Here is a 19,420-nt window from a genome sequence, read left to right as displayed (position 1 = left end):
TTGTATCAATCATGCCCCAAAGTACATCACTTCTTTCTTCCCCTCCTCCATACTTTTAACTAAATTTATTAATGCTTTTTTTTTTTGTCTTTGCTAAGCCTACTGATGATAATAAACTCAGTTGCATTTAAATTAATTTTCTGTGAGACATTTGAATGGCTGAAAGCCTGGTGGAGTAACTCCATATCAGTTGCTCTCCAGCGAGCTCCAGAGCCCAATCCTATGCAGGTCTACTCAGAAGCAAGTCGCATTATAATCCATGGGGCTTACTCCCAAGTATGTGCGAAAAGGATTGACGCTTCAAAAAGAGTAGATTGAGACAAACGGCTTTGCATGGGTTACGCGTTGCTGGCAAAATTCAACCAAGGGCTTGTGATTCTGTGTGATTTGCTGAAATCGTTCGATGCAAGACCACCAGCTGGAAGTTCACAAATGTCCCTGCCACATACAGCACAATCCTACATTTCATTTGCACCAGTGGAACGTGTGCTTCATCAGTCCAGGCTGTTGCAAAAGTGCCATAAAGCATATTGCAACAGAGTAGGAGTTAGTGGCTCTGGCAGGAAAACATATGATGTCCTCTGTTTTGCTCCCACCGCCTGGAATGGCTGGGAAGGAGAGGGGCCTCTTGCATGCTGCGGTGAGGCTCCCTGCAAAACTTAGAGCTCAGCACCCCCTCTAGCTGCACCTCTGACTGTCAGCGCAGTGTCTGTGCCATGTGGAAACTCCCTTCCAGGCAATGAGTTCCTAGAGGAATTGGTGTAGGTGGGGCTAAGTGACAGCGAATAATATATCTTGGGTTACTGCTGCAGCGAATCAGTGACTCAAATCAAAATCAAAACACTGAGTTTTTAGTCTGCTCTAGTTTATGCTGTTATTTTGGTCTCCAGTTTCAATACAGCCCTACTGCATCTGGCAGTGAATATTCATCGGTTGCATTTATTGCCTCTTTGACAGAAGATGCATGGCTGAGCATATGTGTATCTCTGTTATACAAATGGACTCAGTGCCACATTGATTTATAGACAGGGCACTGGTGTATGACCAAATGCTAATCAAACTGGATAACCTATTAATGCTGTGGAGTAGACAGTAGAGCTGCAGTTCCCATATTTTAATTACTTTCTGCCCTTTGAAAATTATTACATAATGGTAGACTGGGTAGAATAATGGTAGAATTGGTAGAATGGTAGAGTTGGTAGAATGGTACCATTCATAATGGTAGAATGGTATACTGGGGAACCCTTGGTAAGTTGGATAAGGGACTGGAAAGTTTTGATTTATAGCTAAATGACTTATAAATGGGAATTTTCTTCTATAAAGGAGGTTGCATATACCCAATATGCCTTGTAAATTGTAATGAACATTAACTCCATCAGTCTGTCCAGTTCCCTTTGAAAGGCATCTAGGTTATCCTATGGCAAGGAGTTCCACAGATTAATCAAATGCTGGGTCATGAAATATTTTCTTTTGTCTGTTCTAACTCTCCTGACACTCAGTTTTAGTGGATTTCCCCCCCTTCCCCCACTGGTTCTGGTGTTGTGTGAGAGGGAAAAGAACATCCATCTTTAGACATCAGTGAGTAGGGATTCCTGGAAAGTAATAGAAACACCTTGACCGAGAGATCGCAGATTGGCCCACCTGATTATGATATTTAGAGCTGAGCTGTCATAGGGAGTCCACTCCATAAAGCCTGGAAAAGAGTGAAGCTTGAGAGGGCTTGGGAGGATAGTGGTGTTGCCACAGAGTCCAACACCTAGATGCACTGGTTCCTTGACTTGTCACTGCACTGTGGTGCTTTCATCGCCCAGCCTCATCACACAACATGGCAAGACAAGGGTGTGGGACAGGTAAGCACAGGAGCTTCAGCCTGCCTGCCTTAGCAGTGACAATGAATCCCTTCTCTTTGCTCGTTCACAGCAAGGGCAAAGCAATTGATATCCACTCTCGCTACACTGGCATCCAGCCAGATCCAACTGGTGCTGTGATGGCATCATATCTCCTACATTATCCCTGATTCACTGAGATAACGGTGGCCCAAGATTCTCAGGATAAAAGACCTGGCAGTCCAGGAGTAGCTGTGGAGGACATGAATTGAACATCTCAGCAAGCAGAAATGGGGAAAAAAAAATTGGTTTTGGTATGAGGATGGTGATCCCCTCAAAGCCACGCTTCTGCCTAAAAATGTGCAGGGATGATAGTTCTAGACAATGTTATGACAAGAAATGGTTCCCACAGTGTCAGAACTAAGTCAGCCATGATTTTCCACTGAGGGCAAGTGGTGTTTCTTGCCAATCCAAGATTGGCCTTCTCAGGCCCGGAGGAGATATAATTCAGATCAATCTAAGTAGCCCAAACGGCTGCTGCACACCTATCACCTCCTGAAGACAGACAGCTACTCACACATACTGTACAAAGGGCAGAGGCTAAAGAGATCCAGCTAAAGTAGCTTGTGACTGACAGCTCAATTCTTTTAGCTGCTGACAGAACTCGGGAGCTTTCCCACATGTTCAGGCAGATCTTGGAATGCACACTGGATCAAGTAAGCCTGGCACATGGGGTGGGACAGGGCAGAAGGAGAGAGGAAGGGGATAGGGGCAGGGAATGGGCAGATCAGGCCCGGGTTTGGTTTGGTTTGGTGGCGCCACCACATGCCGAATCCAGGGTGAGGAGAGGGGTTTGATCTGCCTACATGGATTAACTTGGTCTTGTGCCAGCTATAGGATAGGACAGTTAAAGGGTCTGACAGAATTTCATGGGTATGCCCCACCCATCAAGCTTAAGGTATGTCATCTGAAAGCACTGCTTGCCCTCCTTTGGCTCAACAGGGTGAGAGACTGGGCTCCTGGCTGCTAAGCTTCAAGAAGTCCCACTTTTTCAAACTCCACTGAAATTGTCCATGATGTGTGATGAGCCTGCAATCTACCTCGATGCCATGTGACCACTTGTCTTATCTCCTTTATTTTGAAACAGTGGTCTTGCTCTAATTTGTGGCAGCCACCTTTCCCATAATGTATCGGTTGGTTCTGTGCATTTGTCTGGAGCTAATTCTCTGGATGAAGTCTGTTCAGAACTTTTTCAGTTCTTGGCCCACAGCCCTGCCACATCAAAATGGCCAGGCCTACTGGAGGTTAAACAAGAGAAGCTCTGCAGCAAATGTTTTGCTGCAATGAGATTACACAGGCAGTTTTACAATGTTTACAGTGTGATATTAGGAAGGCCAACATGGATGACACGTAGCAACAAAAATTAAACCAGCCTTGGTACACGCTTCTATTATCGACAAACAGCTGTGTACTGCCTCCGCTTAATAAATAAGCACCTGAGCCCGGAGGCATTTGTAGTTTGGGTATGAAATTCTTTACAAAAGAAAAGAAGAAGTCAAAAATAAATTCATAATTATTTGTAGAAAAAGGAGAAGGTGTCTTTACACCTTCTGTCTTGTGAACATTTTATTCTGCACTTGGCCCACATTTGTTTTAAACTCTTGCTTTTGCAATTTTGCAGGCCAAAGAAGCAGCTGTTTGCAATTTATTTAATCATCATTAGGAAGCATAATCAGTTCTATCGAGTGGACAGCCAAGCAGTTTTTCATACATAAAAATATCTCATTAGTGTGATTATGTGTGAATCAGGGAAAGTGGGCAGTAAACTGTGATGTGCACATAGTCTTGGACACACTTTTGTCAGATTTTTAAAAACAATAACTATAATAAATGTTCTCAGGAAATATTCCCTCCAACAGCATAGCTAGAGGGGATGCAAGTGACCCTTTCGGAAAGGATATGCCTCCATTTTGCTCCCCCCACCCAGAATGGCTCTGAAGGGGAGCGGCCACTTGCACACTACAGAGAGGCTCCCTGCAAAACATAGTGCTTTGCACCCCCTTTAGCTATACTACTGGCTCCCTCTTTTTAAACAACCTTACTACCGAAGCAGGTTTTGTTACCTTACATTAATATGAAATGATTAATATTTAAGAATAGATCTCTATTCAGTTGGAAGTCCTGTTGTCTTTGAAAATGCTGCTCCAGGTTAGGGCACCCCCACTCCACAGAGCTTTGTCTTTGTTGCTTTGCTAAAATTAAGAATTTGTCTTATCTCTGTAAGATATAATTGGACCTTGATATCTGTGGGGGATCCATTCCCGGACCCGCTGTGGATACCGCAGATAAGCAGATTCGTGGGTTGGTCTAATACAGATGTTATCCAGTCGCGTCCGAAGGGTTGGAAAAACCAGAAGTGCCATTTTGGCACCTCCTGAGGCCTTACTGAGGCCTGCAGAGATTGCATGTGGCCTCTGCGGGCCTTAGAAAGCCTCCCTGATATGACCAGAGAACTTCAGGTTGCCTTTAGGAGCTCAGGTCTAGTCCTCCACCACAGGTTCAGAATGTGTGGTGTGTTAAATCAGCAGTTCCCAAATCTGTAGATAAGGAGGATGGACCTGTTCAGTCAGGAGAACAGTAACATGACATTATGCTGTTTGAAAAGTTAGACCTATGCCTGGGTATATTTGGGATGCTGATTCCAAAAATGACATTGGATTTGCCCCATCATGTCTTGTTTTGGAGATAAGCCATAGCTTCATGAGCAAATGGTTCAAGCAGATGCCTCCTGAAGAAGCCATGGCATAGGCTTCCTCATGAGGAAGTTGCTCAAACCATTCACTAGCAAGACTATGCCATATCTTCAAAACTAGGCGTGAGAGGGCAAAACAGATGCCATTTTTGGAATCAGCACCCCAAATTCATACAAAACCACCCCAAATTTTGAAAAACAAAAAAGTTTTCTGACCTTCAGTTTCACAAGTCTGAGTAACCAACTAAACAGACATTTCTTTGAACAGATAACAGCCCTAAAAAGAACATAAAAGCAGCAGGACACAAGTTAAATGCAACGGAATTTGTGGTTTTGTTCTGCTGTCACATCCAGGAACTCGGAAGATGAATTTAGGACTTTGTGCCCTAGTTAATGCCACTTTGAAGGAGAGTCCCTGACTTCCTTTCATGAGAAAAACAGGGCCATTCCTGAACAGGAACATTACTAGGATTTGCATCATCTGGTACAAGAGCTCATTGAGTCCCTCCACTATGGACCGCCTCCTGTACCAGACCATACAGAATAAATTACAGTATCATTTACACAGCCTAAACGTAGTGGCATCACGAGGGTGGACATCCCCCCCCTTCACTTTATCCTGCAGTTCCCAAACTCTCCCAAGTTCATGCGCTGCAGTAAGTTGTTGCGGGGGAGGGGGGAATGCAGTGTTGCGATTCCCAGAGCAGCATTGCTGCCGGGGGTGCAAGGAGCTTTCTTTTACCTACTTGGATGCAGCAGCAGCCCAGGGGTGCAGGGAGCCCTTCAGAAGCCTTCACAGGGCTCCCAAAGTCGCAGAGAAGGTCAAAATAAGGATCGTGACCCACTTCTCAGTTTTTCACTACTGCTACCCTGCACATGCCCGATCTCGTCTGATCTCAGAAGCTAAGCAGGGTCAGACCTGGTTAGTACTTGGATGGGAGACCGCCTGGGAATACCGGGTGCTGTAGGCTTATACCATGATCTCGGAAGCTAAGCAGGGTCAGGCCTGGTTAGTACTTGGATGGGAGACCGCCTGGGAATACCGGGTGCTGTAGGCTTATACCATGATCTCGGAAGCTAAGCAGGGTCAGGCCTGGTTAGTACTTGGATGGGAGACCGCCTGGGAATACCGGGCGCTGTAGGCTTATACCATGATCTCGGAAGCTAAGCAGGGTCAGGCCTGGTTAGTACTTGGATGGGAGACCGCCTGGGAATACCACGTGCTGTAGGCTTATACCATGATCTCAGAAGCTAAGCAGGGTCAGGCCTGGTTAGTACTTGGATGGGAGACCGCCTGGGAATACCGGGTGCTGTAGGCTTGTACCATGTTCTCGGAAGCTAAGCAGGGTCAGGCCTGGTTAGTACTTGGATGGGAGACCGCCTGGGAATACCGGGCGCTGTAGGCTTATACCATGATCTTCGAAGCTAAGCAGGGTCAGGTCTGGTTAGTACTTGGATGGGAGACCGCCTGGGAATACCGGGTGCTGTAGGCTTATACCATGATCTCGGAAGCTAAGCAGGGTCAGGCCTGGTTAGTACTTGGATGGGAGACCGCTTGGGAATACCGGGTGCTGTAGGCTTATACCATAGTCTTTCGAGACTGAAGGTTGCCAACCATGATTTAATTTAAATTTGATTTTTAAATTTGATTTTAAGTTTTAAATTTGACTATTGGAAGCCTGTCCAGCGAAATGCGGGAAATAATGGTTTTCAATAAATACTTGAAAGCGATAAAGGGGATAAATATTTATGCATGTTTGGACATCCTCAACATTCATTGGGAATGCCAATGATCATTATCTCCCATTTAAACATGGATAAGAGAGTCTTGGGTACAAATTGCACTGATAACATAGGCACTTGTTAAGGAATCTTGGCCTGGCTTGTGGTCTTGGAGAAGAATTCAAACATCTAAGACAAATTTTGTCCATCCTCTTTAATATTCACTGGTTGCGAAACTTTCCTTCTGCTCTAGTTTGGTAGACTTAGTAAAAGTGCAGCACAGTATATTAATAAGATTTTGGAAATGAAATAGTTCTCTTTTTTTAGGTCATGCATTTTCTTCAAGAAAGAAAAGCTGCCAACAGGTGAACTTTCTTTGCAAATGGAGGTTTGCAGGAAGCAATATTGTCTTCAGACACGTCTCCCACTTCGCTAAAGCCTGTCACACAAATGGCATTTCATTTTTATTTGCTTCCTGATCTGAGGCCAGCAAAAATGTGCAGTGACACATAGATGTGCACTGACACTGTGGGATTATGCACAGTAATTTAAACTGACTGACCTAAGGACTATTTTTAAAATCATATTGAGAAATCAGGACATTCTATTATTTGTGGATTTTTTTTCCCTTCTAACTTTATGCACGTGGAGGTCCACACAGAAGGTGAAGCCTGCTTCACATACAGCAGTCAAAAAATCTAAGGCTGAAATCCTATACTCATTTACCTGGGAGCAGGTCCTACTGAACTCAGTGGAGCTTACTTCTGAGTTCACATGCAAAGTTTTGCACTGTAAAAGCCCATGTGATGCTATGTGTACTGATTTGCAGTGGCTTCAGTAGGGGAGTGCGGATCATACCAGGTGACAACCTCTGTGGTGTTGACACCATTACTGGCCAAAACTGTGAAAATCTCAATATTTCTGAATAATATGTTGTATGATTTTATGGGTACTTTAATGCAGAATGTAATGAAATGAAACAAACCATGTTGAAAGATCTGTATTCTATCAAACGTTCTGGCCAAAAAACCAGAAAAGGAAAACACAAGTGCCTTATGTCACAAAAAGTGGATTTCTCTAACTCAGACCTGACCAATGAGACTGATTGTTCCCAGTGTTGTTCCTGGATGGGGGAAGGGCGGAACAGGAATGGGACCGTCCTGGGATGAGACTGGCAGAGGCCTCCTCTGCTGAATCCCTTCTCCCCACCTGGCCTCTAAGTCTGACATGGGGTTCTCAAGTCTGTGCTGGTGAAATAGCTGGCACAGACTCAAGAAGCCCTATTGACTGGGGTGTTACTTGGGGTAAGGGGACAAATGCACAGATTCGGCACAGGATCCCGCAGTAGCCGTTTAGCACTGCTGCTCCTGTGCTGGATAGACTGGGCTGTATGTATCCATAACCTCTTAAAACCTTATGCTTGTTAAATGATTTAATAATAGTGTTAAAGCAGGATGCAGCCAAATTGTGGTAGGCAGGGCCCTGTGGTAGGCAGGGACACATCGGCTGACTCAGCCCTAGGTAACTGCTCTACACGTTTCTCAGGTGGGCAGGTATCAAAGGTTACACTCAGGTCATTTTTGGGTTGTCCCTGAGTTCCACCCATTTACAGTTGGATTCTGTCCTGGGACCACATTTCCCCACATCCATTTCAAGGGTTAACAGTTCTGTGACATCACTTGGCCCGGCCCCAGAAGTCTCAGGTTTTCAGATGCATCTGAGTTGGCAACCCTATTACTTAATCATGCAAGTCCAATAATGCACATGGATGTGTGAACTGCCCAAAATGTTCACCAACACATATATATTACACTTGTTTATTGTGTGTAAGCACACACACACACACACACACACACACACACACACACACACAATGGGTCCTTGGCACACGCGGTCTTGGAATCCATAGATTCCTGCAACTGCAGATGACCACCCTGTGCCTCAGAAACCTCCCCCCCCCATGTGACCACAAGTTACTTCCAATCCGCGTTTCTGGTCATGTCTGAGAGGCAAGAAAATGTTTTTAAGTTTTTCCTTAGACAACAAGCAAAAGAATGAGTGGAAAATTCGGTCAGAGTGGATTCGCAATCCTAGTTACTTAACTATAAAAGCCTGACCCGGAATGGTACCTCTTTTGCCGACTTCAGAGTTTTATTATCTCAGTTCTCCCTTACAAATGTTTTTACATCACCGAGCTGCGTTACAAAGTTGCTCTCTTTCTCTGCACATTCTAAGGGCAGGTGTTTGGATGTCTCAACCTGGGGCTTCCCATTTGGTCATAAGGTTAGTCTTTTTTCTTCGCCTAAAGAAAAGTAAAATTGCAACACGGTGGTGAGTAGCTCGTGGGGAAGTGAACTGAAGGAGAAAAAAAGACTGATCAGCCAGTCCAACCTAAATCTACAGGCGGTGATGCAGCAACAGCAGCACAAGGGATTTTTGGCTACTGGAGGTCTCCTTGGGATAAGGGGACATTTGTCTCCTTGCCGCAGGTTAAGCTCCAGCAGCCACAGTGGGTCAGCTCAGACCTACACCAGTGATAAGACAGGTGCAAGTCCGCTTTGATCAGGCCTGAGGAGGGCCTCGAGATTCGGCGTGCACCAGCACAGCCAATCCCGCACCCCCTCCCAGGCCTAGCAGCAACTGTTACCCTGCACATGCCTGATCTTGTCTGATCTCGGAAGCTAAGCAGGGTCAGGCCTGGTTAGTACTTGGATGGGAGACCGCAGGAGAATACCAGGTGCTGTAGGCTTAGACCATGATCTCGGAAGCTAAGCAGGGTCAGGCCTGGTTAGTACTTGAATGGGAGACCGCCTGGGAATACCGGGTGCTGTAGGCTTATACCATGATCTCGGAAGCTAAGCAGGGTCAGGCCTGGTTAGTACTTGGATGGGAGACCGCCTGGGAATACCGGGTGCTGTAGGCTTATACCATGATCTCGGAAGCTAAGCAGGGTCAGGCCTGGTTAGTACTTGGATGGGAGACCGCCTGGGAATACCGGGTGCTGTAGGCTTATACCATGATCTCAGAAGCTAAGCAGGGTCAGGCCTGGTTAGTACTTGGATGGGAGACCGCCTGGGAATACCGGGTGCTGTAGGCTTATACCATGATCTCGGAAGCTAAGCAGGGTCAGGCCTGGTTAGTACTTGGATGGGAGACCGCCTGGGAATACCAGGTGCTGTAGGCTTATACCATGATCTCAGAAGCTAAGCAGGGTCAGGCCTGGTTAGTACTTGGATGGGAGACCGCCTGGGAATACCGGGTGCTGTAGGCTTATACCATGATCTCGGAAGCTAAGCAGGGTCAGGCCTGGTTAGTACTTGGATGGGAGACCGCAGGGGAATACCGGGTGCTGTAGGCTTATACCATAGTCTTTCGAGACTGAAGGTTGCCAACCATCTCCCTATACTGAACTGACCACTCTGCTCCGTCCCCTCCCCATTCCGCTCTCCCCTTGCTCCTGTGCTAGACTCACCTGCTGCATGCAGGCCTCTGTTGCTCCATCAGCACCAGTGGGAAGGCTCTGGCCTACTTGATGGCATGCCTGGGCCTTTTTCGGTCACAAAGTGCTTTATGGTGCTTTTGCAGCAGTGTGCACCAGCGGAACAGTGTTCTGCTAGCACAGGTCCGTAATAGGATTGGGCCTGAAGCTAGAAAATTCTGGCTTCGCTTATGTATTTTTTGTTTAACCTGGAAAAGGAATTCACTGTTATAAAAATTAACGGCAGACCAGGATGGCCCCACTGCCAGTTTTATGCCTTGGGACCTGTTTATGCCCCCTCCCCTATTGCTGCCATCTCACGGCTGCTTTCATACTACCTCATATAACACTTGCAAAAACTGCCCATGTGATTGAAGCAGATTTCCTGAGTTAGAACTACTAGAGGAAGCTGCCTTATACCACGCTCTCCGCACAGGTCTGTTTGGATTAGCAGGAGCGCAGATTTTAGCCAACAGTCTTCCTGGCAGAAGCTCCTGAAAGACCAGTTCATGCCTGTGAGCAAGGAGGGCCATCAGCCAGCACTGCAAAGTCTGCTGAGCAATGCCCAGGGAAACCAGGTAAGGTGCCCATAGCAGAGCTGGAGACAGAGAGGGAGGAATTAACCTCTGAAATGCCAAAAACAGAGGAGCCTGAGAGGCAGAGCCCTGTGATCCCCAGGAGATCAGAAAGGGCAACAAAAGGCATACCTCCAGGCAGGTATTCACCAGGTGAAGCTGCTGTTTCCAATGTAACCATTCCACAAAGGTACCACAAAGATCAAGGAACTGGGGGTGAACAAACACTCGTTGCTAGGTATGCAAGATTGTAAGTCACATCCTGGCTGAAACAATGGAGGGGTGTCAGGCCTTTGGCATCCCAGGCCCTGAATTGTTGTAAACCAGCATGTGGCAGGAGGGGCCTTAGTGTCCTTAATTAAAGGAACAGCAGCACTGTGTGCTGATTAGCAATCAGCTGCACCTGTTACAGGTGGGAGTCACGTGACTTGGGGAGAGATGTGTGCAGAGTCATGTAGGCTATGGTGGAGTGGTGCAATGCACCACTGGACAGCCAATCAGAGTGGGTCACAAGACTGTCTTGTGACTATGAGGTCGCCCTACTCTGATTGGCTGGCCCCTGTATATATGGGGCAAGCACAGACTCCTGGGTGTGGTGGTAGTGATGTTTCTGTGCTGCTGGTTTGTGTACTGATTTTGGACTGCTTTCTTGTGACTGTGATCTGCTGTGCCCCTGACTTCTGGACTGTTTGACTGACTACTCTTGTGCCTGCTCCTTTTACGAATACCTGCTTCTGCAACAAACAAGCCTGTATCTGACAACCCTGTGTCTGCTTCTTTGGCTCTGTTTGGGATCGCCTGCTTCTTGTGCCATCTTCTTACACTCCTGTGCCACTTTGCTATCAGGAAAGCAAGGGCTATCCTCCCCTGCTGACCTGACACAGGGGAACCCTGTCTTAGAATACTAAAAATAAGTGATCAGAAATCACTTCTGGTTTGCGATCGTGAAACCAGAAGTGGTTTTCAATCACTTATCTGTAGTATTCTAAGACTTGGGGAGCCCGGCAGAAGACTCCGCAGGGCTCCCTGCACCTCCCGGAGCCTACTGTGTCACCCTGTAAGTAACCCCACCTTGGCCCCAGCAGCAGCACAATCACATTGTTGCCTTCGCCCCTCCCCTGCCAAGACTTACCTTGGGAGTTTTACTCCTGAGAAGTTTGAGAACCCCTGCCCTACATCCATGCTACATAGCACTGCTGACAAAGAGAGGTCTCTGAAGACAGGCACTAGCGCAGGAGGGTCATTCGGCATGGAATAAGCCCCTTTGCAGCCATATAATAGGCCCTCCTTCTCTGCTGATTCAGCATCTGCAGATTTCGGTGTTGGGAGGCCTCTCAGATGTGCCAATGACTTCTGGTCATGTCCAAAGGTGTTCTGAGGCCCTCCAGCCACAGATTTAATTATCCATGAAATTCAGTATCCATGAGGGGTCTTGGAATGGATCCTCTGTGGATACCAGGGGCGCACTGTATTCTCTCTCCCAACTCCATGAGAAAAGCTGTTACGTGAAAATCCCCTTTTTCCTTTTAGTTGTAATTTTCTCTCTATTTCTGGTTATGTTACTAAAATATCATGCAGGCTAAACTTCTCACACAGGCCACATTTCCAAAACTCTGGTCAAGTCACAAGCTCATGGTTACACCACCACCACCTCCCCATGGTCACACATTATGGGAGGAAGTCTGGCATCTTAAATCATTGTTTAAGTGTCTCCTACATTACTGTATTCATTGTATTGTTTTAACCCAATCACTGTTTAAGAACTGTATGCAAACTTGAACTGCCTTCTTGTGTTGCTGATTCATTGTATTGTTTAAGTTCCCCCATCTAGGAAGCCAGCCATAGACCCCATTGAATTTTGCTGATAACTCACATCCTGATCCTTTCAATGTTTTATACACTCCAAGCACCCTGCTGTGTGGTAGTTAGCAAGCTACCATTCAGCTCAGCACGGTCAGAACCCCTTTTAAGTGAGGGCTTCCTCTCACTTGCTCTCTCTGGCTCTCTCTCCAAGGACCAACACATCTGTGTTGTGTCAGAGGGTCCTCTTCACAGGACTTCCCCCCCCCCCCCGCTTCAACTGCTCTATAGGACAGATAACTGTCTTGCACCTGGAACTCTTTCCCTTCTCCCCCCCCCTTCTCTCCCAATCTTTAGTCAGCAACTGGGTTTGGCAGACCAGGGACCCCTAAAATCCTTCCCTACAACCTTTCCTTTTTCTAATTTCCTTGGATGCACCGAATACTCTTTACACGCAACCACCATGAAAGCTAGGTACACTGGATTCAAGTATTAGGACCAAGAAACATACACTTATCATTTCTTCATGTGCATTATGTTTACCTTTGTGCTTTTGTAATAAAACTATAATCTTTTATTAAAAATTATCTTTCTCTCAGTCTCCTCTTTAAGCAAAAAGGGAATTTCTCTGCATTACGCCATCTTGTTATCCAGCCTACGACCCTAAGGTTCCAATAAGGGCAGTGTAATAATTCCCCTAAATAAAACAGCCCTTTTGGTAACAAAGCATCCATATTGTTGGTTCTCCTGATCTTACCACCAAATCCTTCTCTCTTAGTTAGTTGGAAAATTCCACTCATTCTCTCTTCCTACTTTCCAACAAAATACACAATTTTGTTCCAATCTGGATTGCACACCCCTTTCTATGCTATTTAAGGTAGTAAAAAACTTCTGTTGAAACCAGTTATGAGGAATCATAGTGAAGGAAAGTGTTAATGCCTTCCTTCCACTACTGTGGTTTTGCTCTGGAACATGTGCCCTCCACATGCTATTTCTGACAACAGCAAAACATTTAAAGAAGCAGCATGTGCACACTTATTGTAATGTGTTGTCAGTCACATTGCACTGAGTATCAGATTCCCTACTGTCTCTCTGATCGCAGATCAGTGGTCAGTTTAATTAACATTTAAAAATTACATGGACCGCAGAGACTATTGAAATGGATACAGAGATGCTCAGACTTTGGTAGATGCAACTAGTGGAATTGAGATTATTCAGTCAAATGGCAGAGGACACAGAGGGCATCAGAACATGTGTGAGAATATAGAAAAGTAAGAGGCACGTGTAACAAGACAACCAAGTGGCTATTCACTGAAGCCAAAGCTTGCAAGCAGAAGTGTAATTACCATCATGTCTGTTTTGACCCCTTTGAATATGGGTAGAGGACCACAGGTGTTTTTTTTTTTGAAGCAAAGCATCTTGTGACACCTTAAAAGACTAAAAAAAATTATTGTCGCATAAATGTTTGCAGACTAGAGACCACTTTGTCAGATGCATTCAATGGTATCCTCTGCTGACAGAAATATATACTGTACATTCATAGAAGGCAGATTTTGTGAGATCCAAGATGGTCAAATCTCATAAGATCTGGGCATTGCCATCTTGGATCTCATGAAATCACATAAGATTTGGGTGGCACCATCTTGGATCTCACAAGATTTTGCCAGATCTAAGACGGTGGTGCCTGGCTGAGCTGGGCAGAAGAGGTTGTGGGGATGCCGTGACCCCAATAAGCTTGGGAACCACTGATTTAGGGGAGGAAAAAAAGCCAGTTTGTGAATAGTGAGGCCACGCTCCCTGAAACACAAGAAGTAGCAGGTGGTTTAATCATGATTCTCTTTCTGTGATGAGCAACATGACGAAGAAATGCAGGATCCTCCATCCAGGTCTGCAGATCAGAGGTCTGAATTTGAAATAACTTCTGTATTCTGTGGGCTTGTGTCAATAGAGGACTATGCAACTGTAGGGTTGACTTTAGTGCTGAATGCTTGTTAGATTTAGCAAAATGTCTTGCATGACAAACAAGTAAACAGCATCTCTCTGCACATTGTCACTGTAATAGGAAACAAACTCTAGTGTTTTGCCCTAACAAAGCTCTTACCATCCAAACCCGGCCATTTCCTCCTATGGTCCTATTTCTCCACTGGTTCCCATTGCCTCCTGCACTGAATACATCCTTGTCCTTGGCTTCAAAGTTCTCCATGACCGTGTGTCTTTCTTATTTGCATAAATCTCTGCCTGGGATCTTTGCTCCTTCAACTCCCATCATCACCTGCCCAACCCAGGGCATCTTTACTTGGAACAAATCCCACTACACTCAACCTTCCCAGGAAGGTGTGCATAGGATTGCAGCCTTAGGCATGCACAGGATTCTGCTGTCACTCTCTCAAACAGCTGAGCTCCACTCAGAGTTCCACTGGTTCTGAGAAAGAGTTCCAAGTCCATTTACACAATGCCAGCTGTCTCTTCCTTCAAACCCCAGCTGAAAATCCACTTTTTCCATGGATGAGTCATTATTTTGACTCATTGTCTTGTTCAGCTGAAATCAAGGTGAGTGCAATGGCACTTGCGCATATTCACCCACTGTTCCTTTATCCATCCCTCCCTTCCTCCATCAGTGTTTAGATGGCAAGTTCCTTGGAACAGGGACCAGTTATTTCACTCTGTAAAGTGCCATGCACATTGATGCTGCAATCATCATCATCATCATCATCATCCTCATCATCCTCATCATCTCTACTCACTCCTGCTGATCGTATTGGTCTGGTTCTGGTTTTCCCACGACCACTTCCTGTTGCTGACTTCATGCCATAAGTACCTTCTGTGTATAAAATGCCTGGAGATGAAAAACCAAAATTAGTTTCTATATATTTTTTTTAAAAAGAAAAAATAATAGATCACGAATGCCTGTGTGGGGGAGGAAGCTCCACCTTTGTCAATTATTATCATAGAATAAATTAATTCTATTTAAAATAGCATTTATCTATGTAACAAAATTTTTAAAAAATAAAACTCTGATAACAACAGTCAGTAATGTGAATGCTATGAACTATATGAAACCCTCTTGCCCCCAAAGCATTACAGTGGATCTTCCATATCCATTGGCTCAGCATCCATGGATTGGAGTGTCCACGAATGTCGGGATGGAGGCTGAAGGGCCTCTGAGCAGTGGCATAGCTAGAGAGGGGGCAAAGTACTAAGCTTTGCAGAGAGCCTCACTGCAGCATGCAAGGGGCCTCGCCCCCCTCCCCTTTGGAGCCATTCCAGGCAAGGGGGAGCAAAACAGAGGTGACACCTCCGTTTTGCTTCCCCTGCCTGGAATGGCTCTGAAGGAGAGTAGGAGAAGCCCCTTGCACTTTGCAGTGAGGTTGGCAACCTTCAGTCTCAAAAGACTCTGGTATAAGCCTACAGCACCCAGTATTCCCAGGCGGTCTCCCATCCAAGTACTAACCAGGCCTGACCCTGCTTAGCTTCCAAGATCAGGCGAGATGAGGCATATGCAGGGTAACAATGATTGCAGTGAGGCTCCCTGCAAAGCTTAGTGCTTTGCACCCCCTCTAGCTACGCCACTGCCTCAGAAGACCTCATGGACACAACTAGAAGTGGCTTCTGATCATGTCTGGGAGGTGTTCTGAAGTGCTTAAACCGAAACTGCGCACAGAAGGCCACAAGAGTCCTGTCATTCAACTCCTGGAGAGTGACCATCTACATTCGGCCCCAGAGGTGTACTGGTTCAGAGGCAACGGCAACCAGTCTCTCTTCCACCTAGAACAGCTCAGTGATGTGCATTTTCCTAGTTTTAATCTCTTTTTACAAAAAGCACGCCTGCAGGTGTTGAGGCTTTTGCGGGCACCCTCCTGGTGTTCACAGCCTTTCTGGCCGTGTCTTCACACTTGCTTCATTAGCAGTGTGCTGCCAACCTGACGTGTCTGTCCTGATGACATCTCAACACCCCGTCCTAACATTCCAAAAAGAGAATTCTAACAAGAAATATCTTGCGCCAACACATAGCAAGTGTGACTGGTGCGTGCTGGCAGGACTGGCACAGAAAGGGTGCCCTTTTAAAAATCTTTATCTGCAGCTTCCCGATTAACGTTTGCCAGATTTCTATTGACTATCAGCAAGTTAAAAAACGAAAAACAAACGCCACAAAAACAAGCAGCCCCTCTGTAATGTTCCTTTCACTTACCTGGAGGTGGCCCAGATTGCAGGGGATGAGCTGTGCCAAGGCTGCTGGTGGGTCTCCCGTCGCCACGTCTCTGTATGGAATAGTGAGGGTGGGTGGAAGCATTTGGACTCTGGCACCAGGCACTCTGCATGGGGTACAGGTTGGGTGGGGTCTTTTCTTCTCTGTAGAAATAAATGCACACAGTTCAGCTCTGGATTTCTTACAGCAGGGATTGTTGACATTTTTCATTTCACTGCACACAGACCTCTACGGTCTTCTCTGTTGCCTTCAGCTCTTGTCATGCGACTTCCGGCTTCTGGGAGACTCTTCCAGGTTTTGCGGTTCTGTTTCTAGGGCAAATGTCTGTAGCAAAATCACTGGCACAAATCCAGGCGGCCCATGCAAGGCTGCGGGGCCCAGGAGTGAAGGTTAGGATTTGGCCTGCGCTGCGATGGCCGAACCTACTCCCCTCCCGGGTCTGATCCTTCCCTGTTCCGCCCTCCCCCTACCCAGAAACACCCCAGCCCTGTTACACCCTCCAACTACCCTCTCCCACCCAAATGTATCCTCTCCAGCACCAGTAGGCTGGCTTATAAGTAGTTATGAACATGCTTTTATGGCACATTTGTGACACTTGTAAGGCCTGCAGTGGCCTAAGGGAAAGTTAAGATTGTGTTCTAAGACAGGGGTGTCCAAACCCCGGACCTGGGGCACTTGCGGCCCTCGAGGCCTCTCAATGCAGGCCTCAGGGAACCCACAGCCTCCAATGAGCCTCTGGCCCTCCAGAAATTTGTTGGAGCCCGCACTGGCTGGATGCAACTGCTCTCAGCATGAGGGCGACTGTTTGACCTCTCACATGAGCTGTGGGATGACGGCTTCCTCCACTGCTTGCTGTTTCACGTCTGTGATGCAGTAGCGGAGGCAAAGAAAAGGCCAGCCTGAGCTATTGCAAGACCTTCATTCATTCATATAAGTTCATCTTTAATATATTCACTTATGTAAACTTATGTAAATTTATTCAAATTTTGAATGTAAATTAATTCGTTTTATCCCCGGACCCCGAAATAGTGTCAGAGAGCTGATGTGGCCCTCCTGCCAAAAACTTTGGACACCCCTGTTCTAAGATGACCAAGACCAGATGCTTCCTTTGAGTCTCTCTCTCTCTCTCTCTCTCTCTCTCTCTCTCTCTCTCTCTCTCTCAGCTCTATGGCCTTTTGGGAGATTTGCACTGGACGAATCCAATGCCTGGCCCTTATGCGGAAGAAGGTGGCTGATTCCTGTCCTTGGTGGACTCCGCTGCCTGCTTCCTTGTGCTGCAAGAACTGTCCATTCACCCTCTGCTCCTGTTCTTTACCAGGAGGCCTCTCCTCGTAGCCCAAGATTGCTAAGTTTACTCTGGTAGGAATCTTTGGCAAGGGATAGAAGCCAAGCTCATGGCTGGAGGATCTGGGAGATTCAAGTTGGGGCAGCTGGAGGTTGCCCATAGCTGGCCTTGTTTCTGATACAGAAGACACTGAGGTCTCATTCTTGCCTGGGATCAGGTGGGAGAGGCTGCCTTCTGTTGCTGTAGCAATTGCATGCACTGTACAGGGGCTGGACTAAATGACATCCAAGTTTCTTTCTGACTCTAATGTTTGGTGATTCTACCCTGGCATGCTTTCTGCAGGTTTCAGTTCCAGTGCTTGCCAGTATTCCAGCCAGAGAGCCAGCCTCCATAATGTGGGGCTTTACATAAATATAGTCAGTGCTATAACTAGAGGGCGTGCAAAGCACTAAGTTTTGAAGGGAGCCTCACGGCAGTGTGCAAGCAGCCTCTCCTCCTCCCTTTCAGAACCATTCCAGCCAGGGGGAGCAGAACAGTTTTGCTCCCCCTGCCTGGAAAGGCTCCCAAGTGCTTTGCACCCCCTCTAGCGACACCACTGAATATGGTGATTCATTCAAGAAGGGTACCTCACAATGAACTCGGGTTCAGTTTTCTCTGCAGGACTTTTGCCAGCATTGGCCTGCCATGCGCTGATTGTTCTCGCTTCCAAGTTGTCTTTTGGCTGCGGAATTCTGGGTGGTCTGATATTTTTCAGGGGTCTCTCACTTTTTTCCTCAGCCTTTGTTTGCTTCTGGTTCCAGTTGATAGGTGTGTACCATGCAACGGCCTAAAAGGGAGAGGAGAGAAAAGCTTCAGCATCACCTGAATTCAGTGTCCAGGTAAACCCTTTCTGCAGTTGCCAGCTTGCCAACTGAAGGCACCTCACACACCTTTATGCCTCTGCTGTGTGCCAGAGACAAACCAGATTCTGTAATCTCCTGCCTGCCTGCAGGACTCTGAATGGGCCACGCAGCAAGAGGAGGTGAATTTGACAACACGAGAGGCCTGCCTGCTCCTTGCATAGGTGCTTGACTTGTTTGTCTGTCCTCATTTGCCTGGTGCTTTGTCCCAGTGGGACACTTGGACCCAAGGGGCGCGCTTGCTGCTCGTGGAAAGATGACTGTATGCAACCTCCAGGTTTTTGAGTTGCACTGGTCTACGTACACTCCCTCCATCTTTCATCCCCCCCATCCATGGCTTGCTTTCTTCCATCTCCAGCCCCCTTCCCAGCTAGCATCAGTTGCACCTTACTAATGCACTCAGACAGCTTCAGACCAGGGGGTCTCCTCTTCACACCTTCCATTTCTCTAAGATGGCCAGCACAGTAGAATCATATTGCAGAATCACAGAATTGGAAGAGACCCACAAGGTCCAATCCCACAAGGTCCAAGGTCTAGTCCAATCCCTGCCTGTAGCAAGAAATTCTCCTAGAGCAGTGCTTCCCAAATGTTTTAGCATCAGGACCTACTTTTTAAAACAACAATCTATCGTGGCCCAGTATACAAAGAGAGGGAGGGAGGGAGAAATACTTTATATATTAATAATAAGAACAGCCCCACTGGATCAGGCCACAGGCCCATCTAGTCCAGCTTCCTGTATCTCACAGTGGCCCACCAAATGCCCCAAGGAGCACACCAGATAACAAGAGACCTCATCCTGGTGCCCTCCCTTGCATCTGGCATTCTGATATAGCCCATTTCTAAAATCAGGAGGTTGTACATGCACATCATGGCTTG

At 46.7% G+C, this 19,420-nt stretch overlaps 1 protein-coding gene and 2 pseudogenes across 2 annotated transcripts in view; 2 read left to right on the top strand and 1 right to left on the bottom strand.

The window, feature by feature from the left end:
- Window positions 1-19,420, bottom strand: part of LMNTD1 (lamin tail domain containing 1) — a 71,798-nt gene that overhangs the window by 20,437 nt on the left and 31,941 nt on the right. For both annotated transcript variants that reach the window (XM_066633841.1, XM_066633842.1), the window contains 3 exons: window positions 18,272-18,471; window positions 16,343-16,503; window positions 14,898-14,989 (listed from right to left, as the gene is read on the bottom strand). In XM_066633841.1, the coding sequence (XP_066489938.1) occupies window positions 14,898-14,989; window positions 16,343-16,503; window positions 18,272-18,471 (453 nt within the window). The remainder of the gene's footprint in view (window positions 1-14,897; window positions 14,990-16,342; window positions 16,504-18,271; window positions 18,472-19,420) is intronic.
- On the top strand, window positions 5,431-5,549 carry LOC136657869 (5S ribosomal RNA; annotated as a pseudogene).
- Window positions 8,929-9,049, top strand: LOC136658135 (5S ribosomal RNA; annotated as a pseudogene).

The sequence above is a fragment of the Tiliqua scincoides genome, chromosome 7, assembly GCF_035046505.1.
Source record: "Tiliqua scincoides isolate rTilSci1 chromosome 7, rTilSci1.hap2, whole genome shotgun sequence".
NCBI lineage: Eukaryota > Metazoa > Chordata > Lepidosauria > Squamata > Scincidae > Tiliqua > Tiliqua scincoides.
Note: the sequence above shows the minus strand (reverse complement) of the source record. Positions and strands in the feature narration are given on the sequence as shown.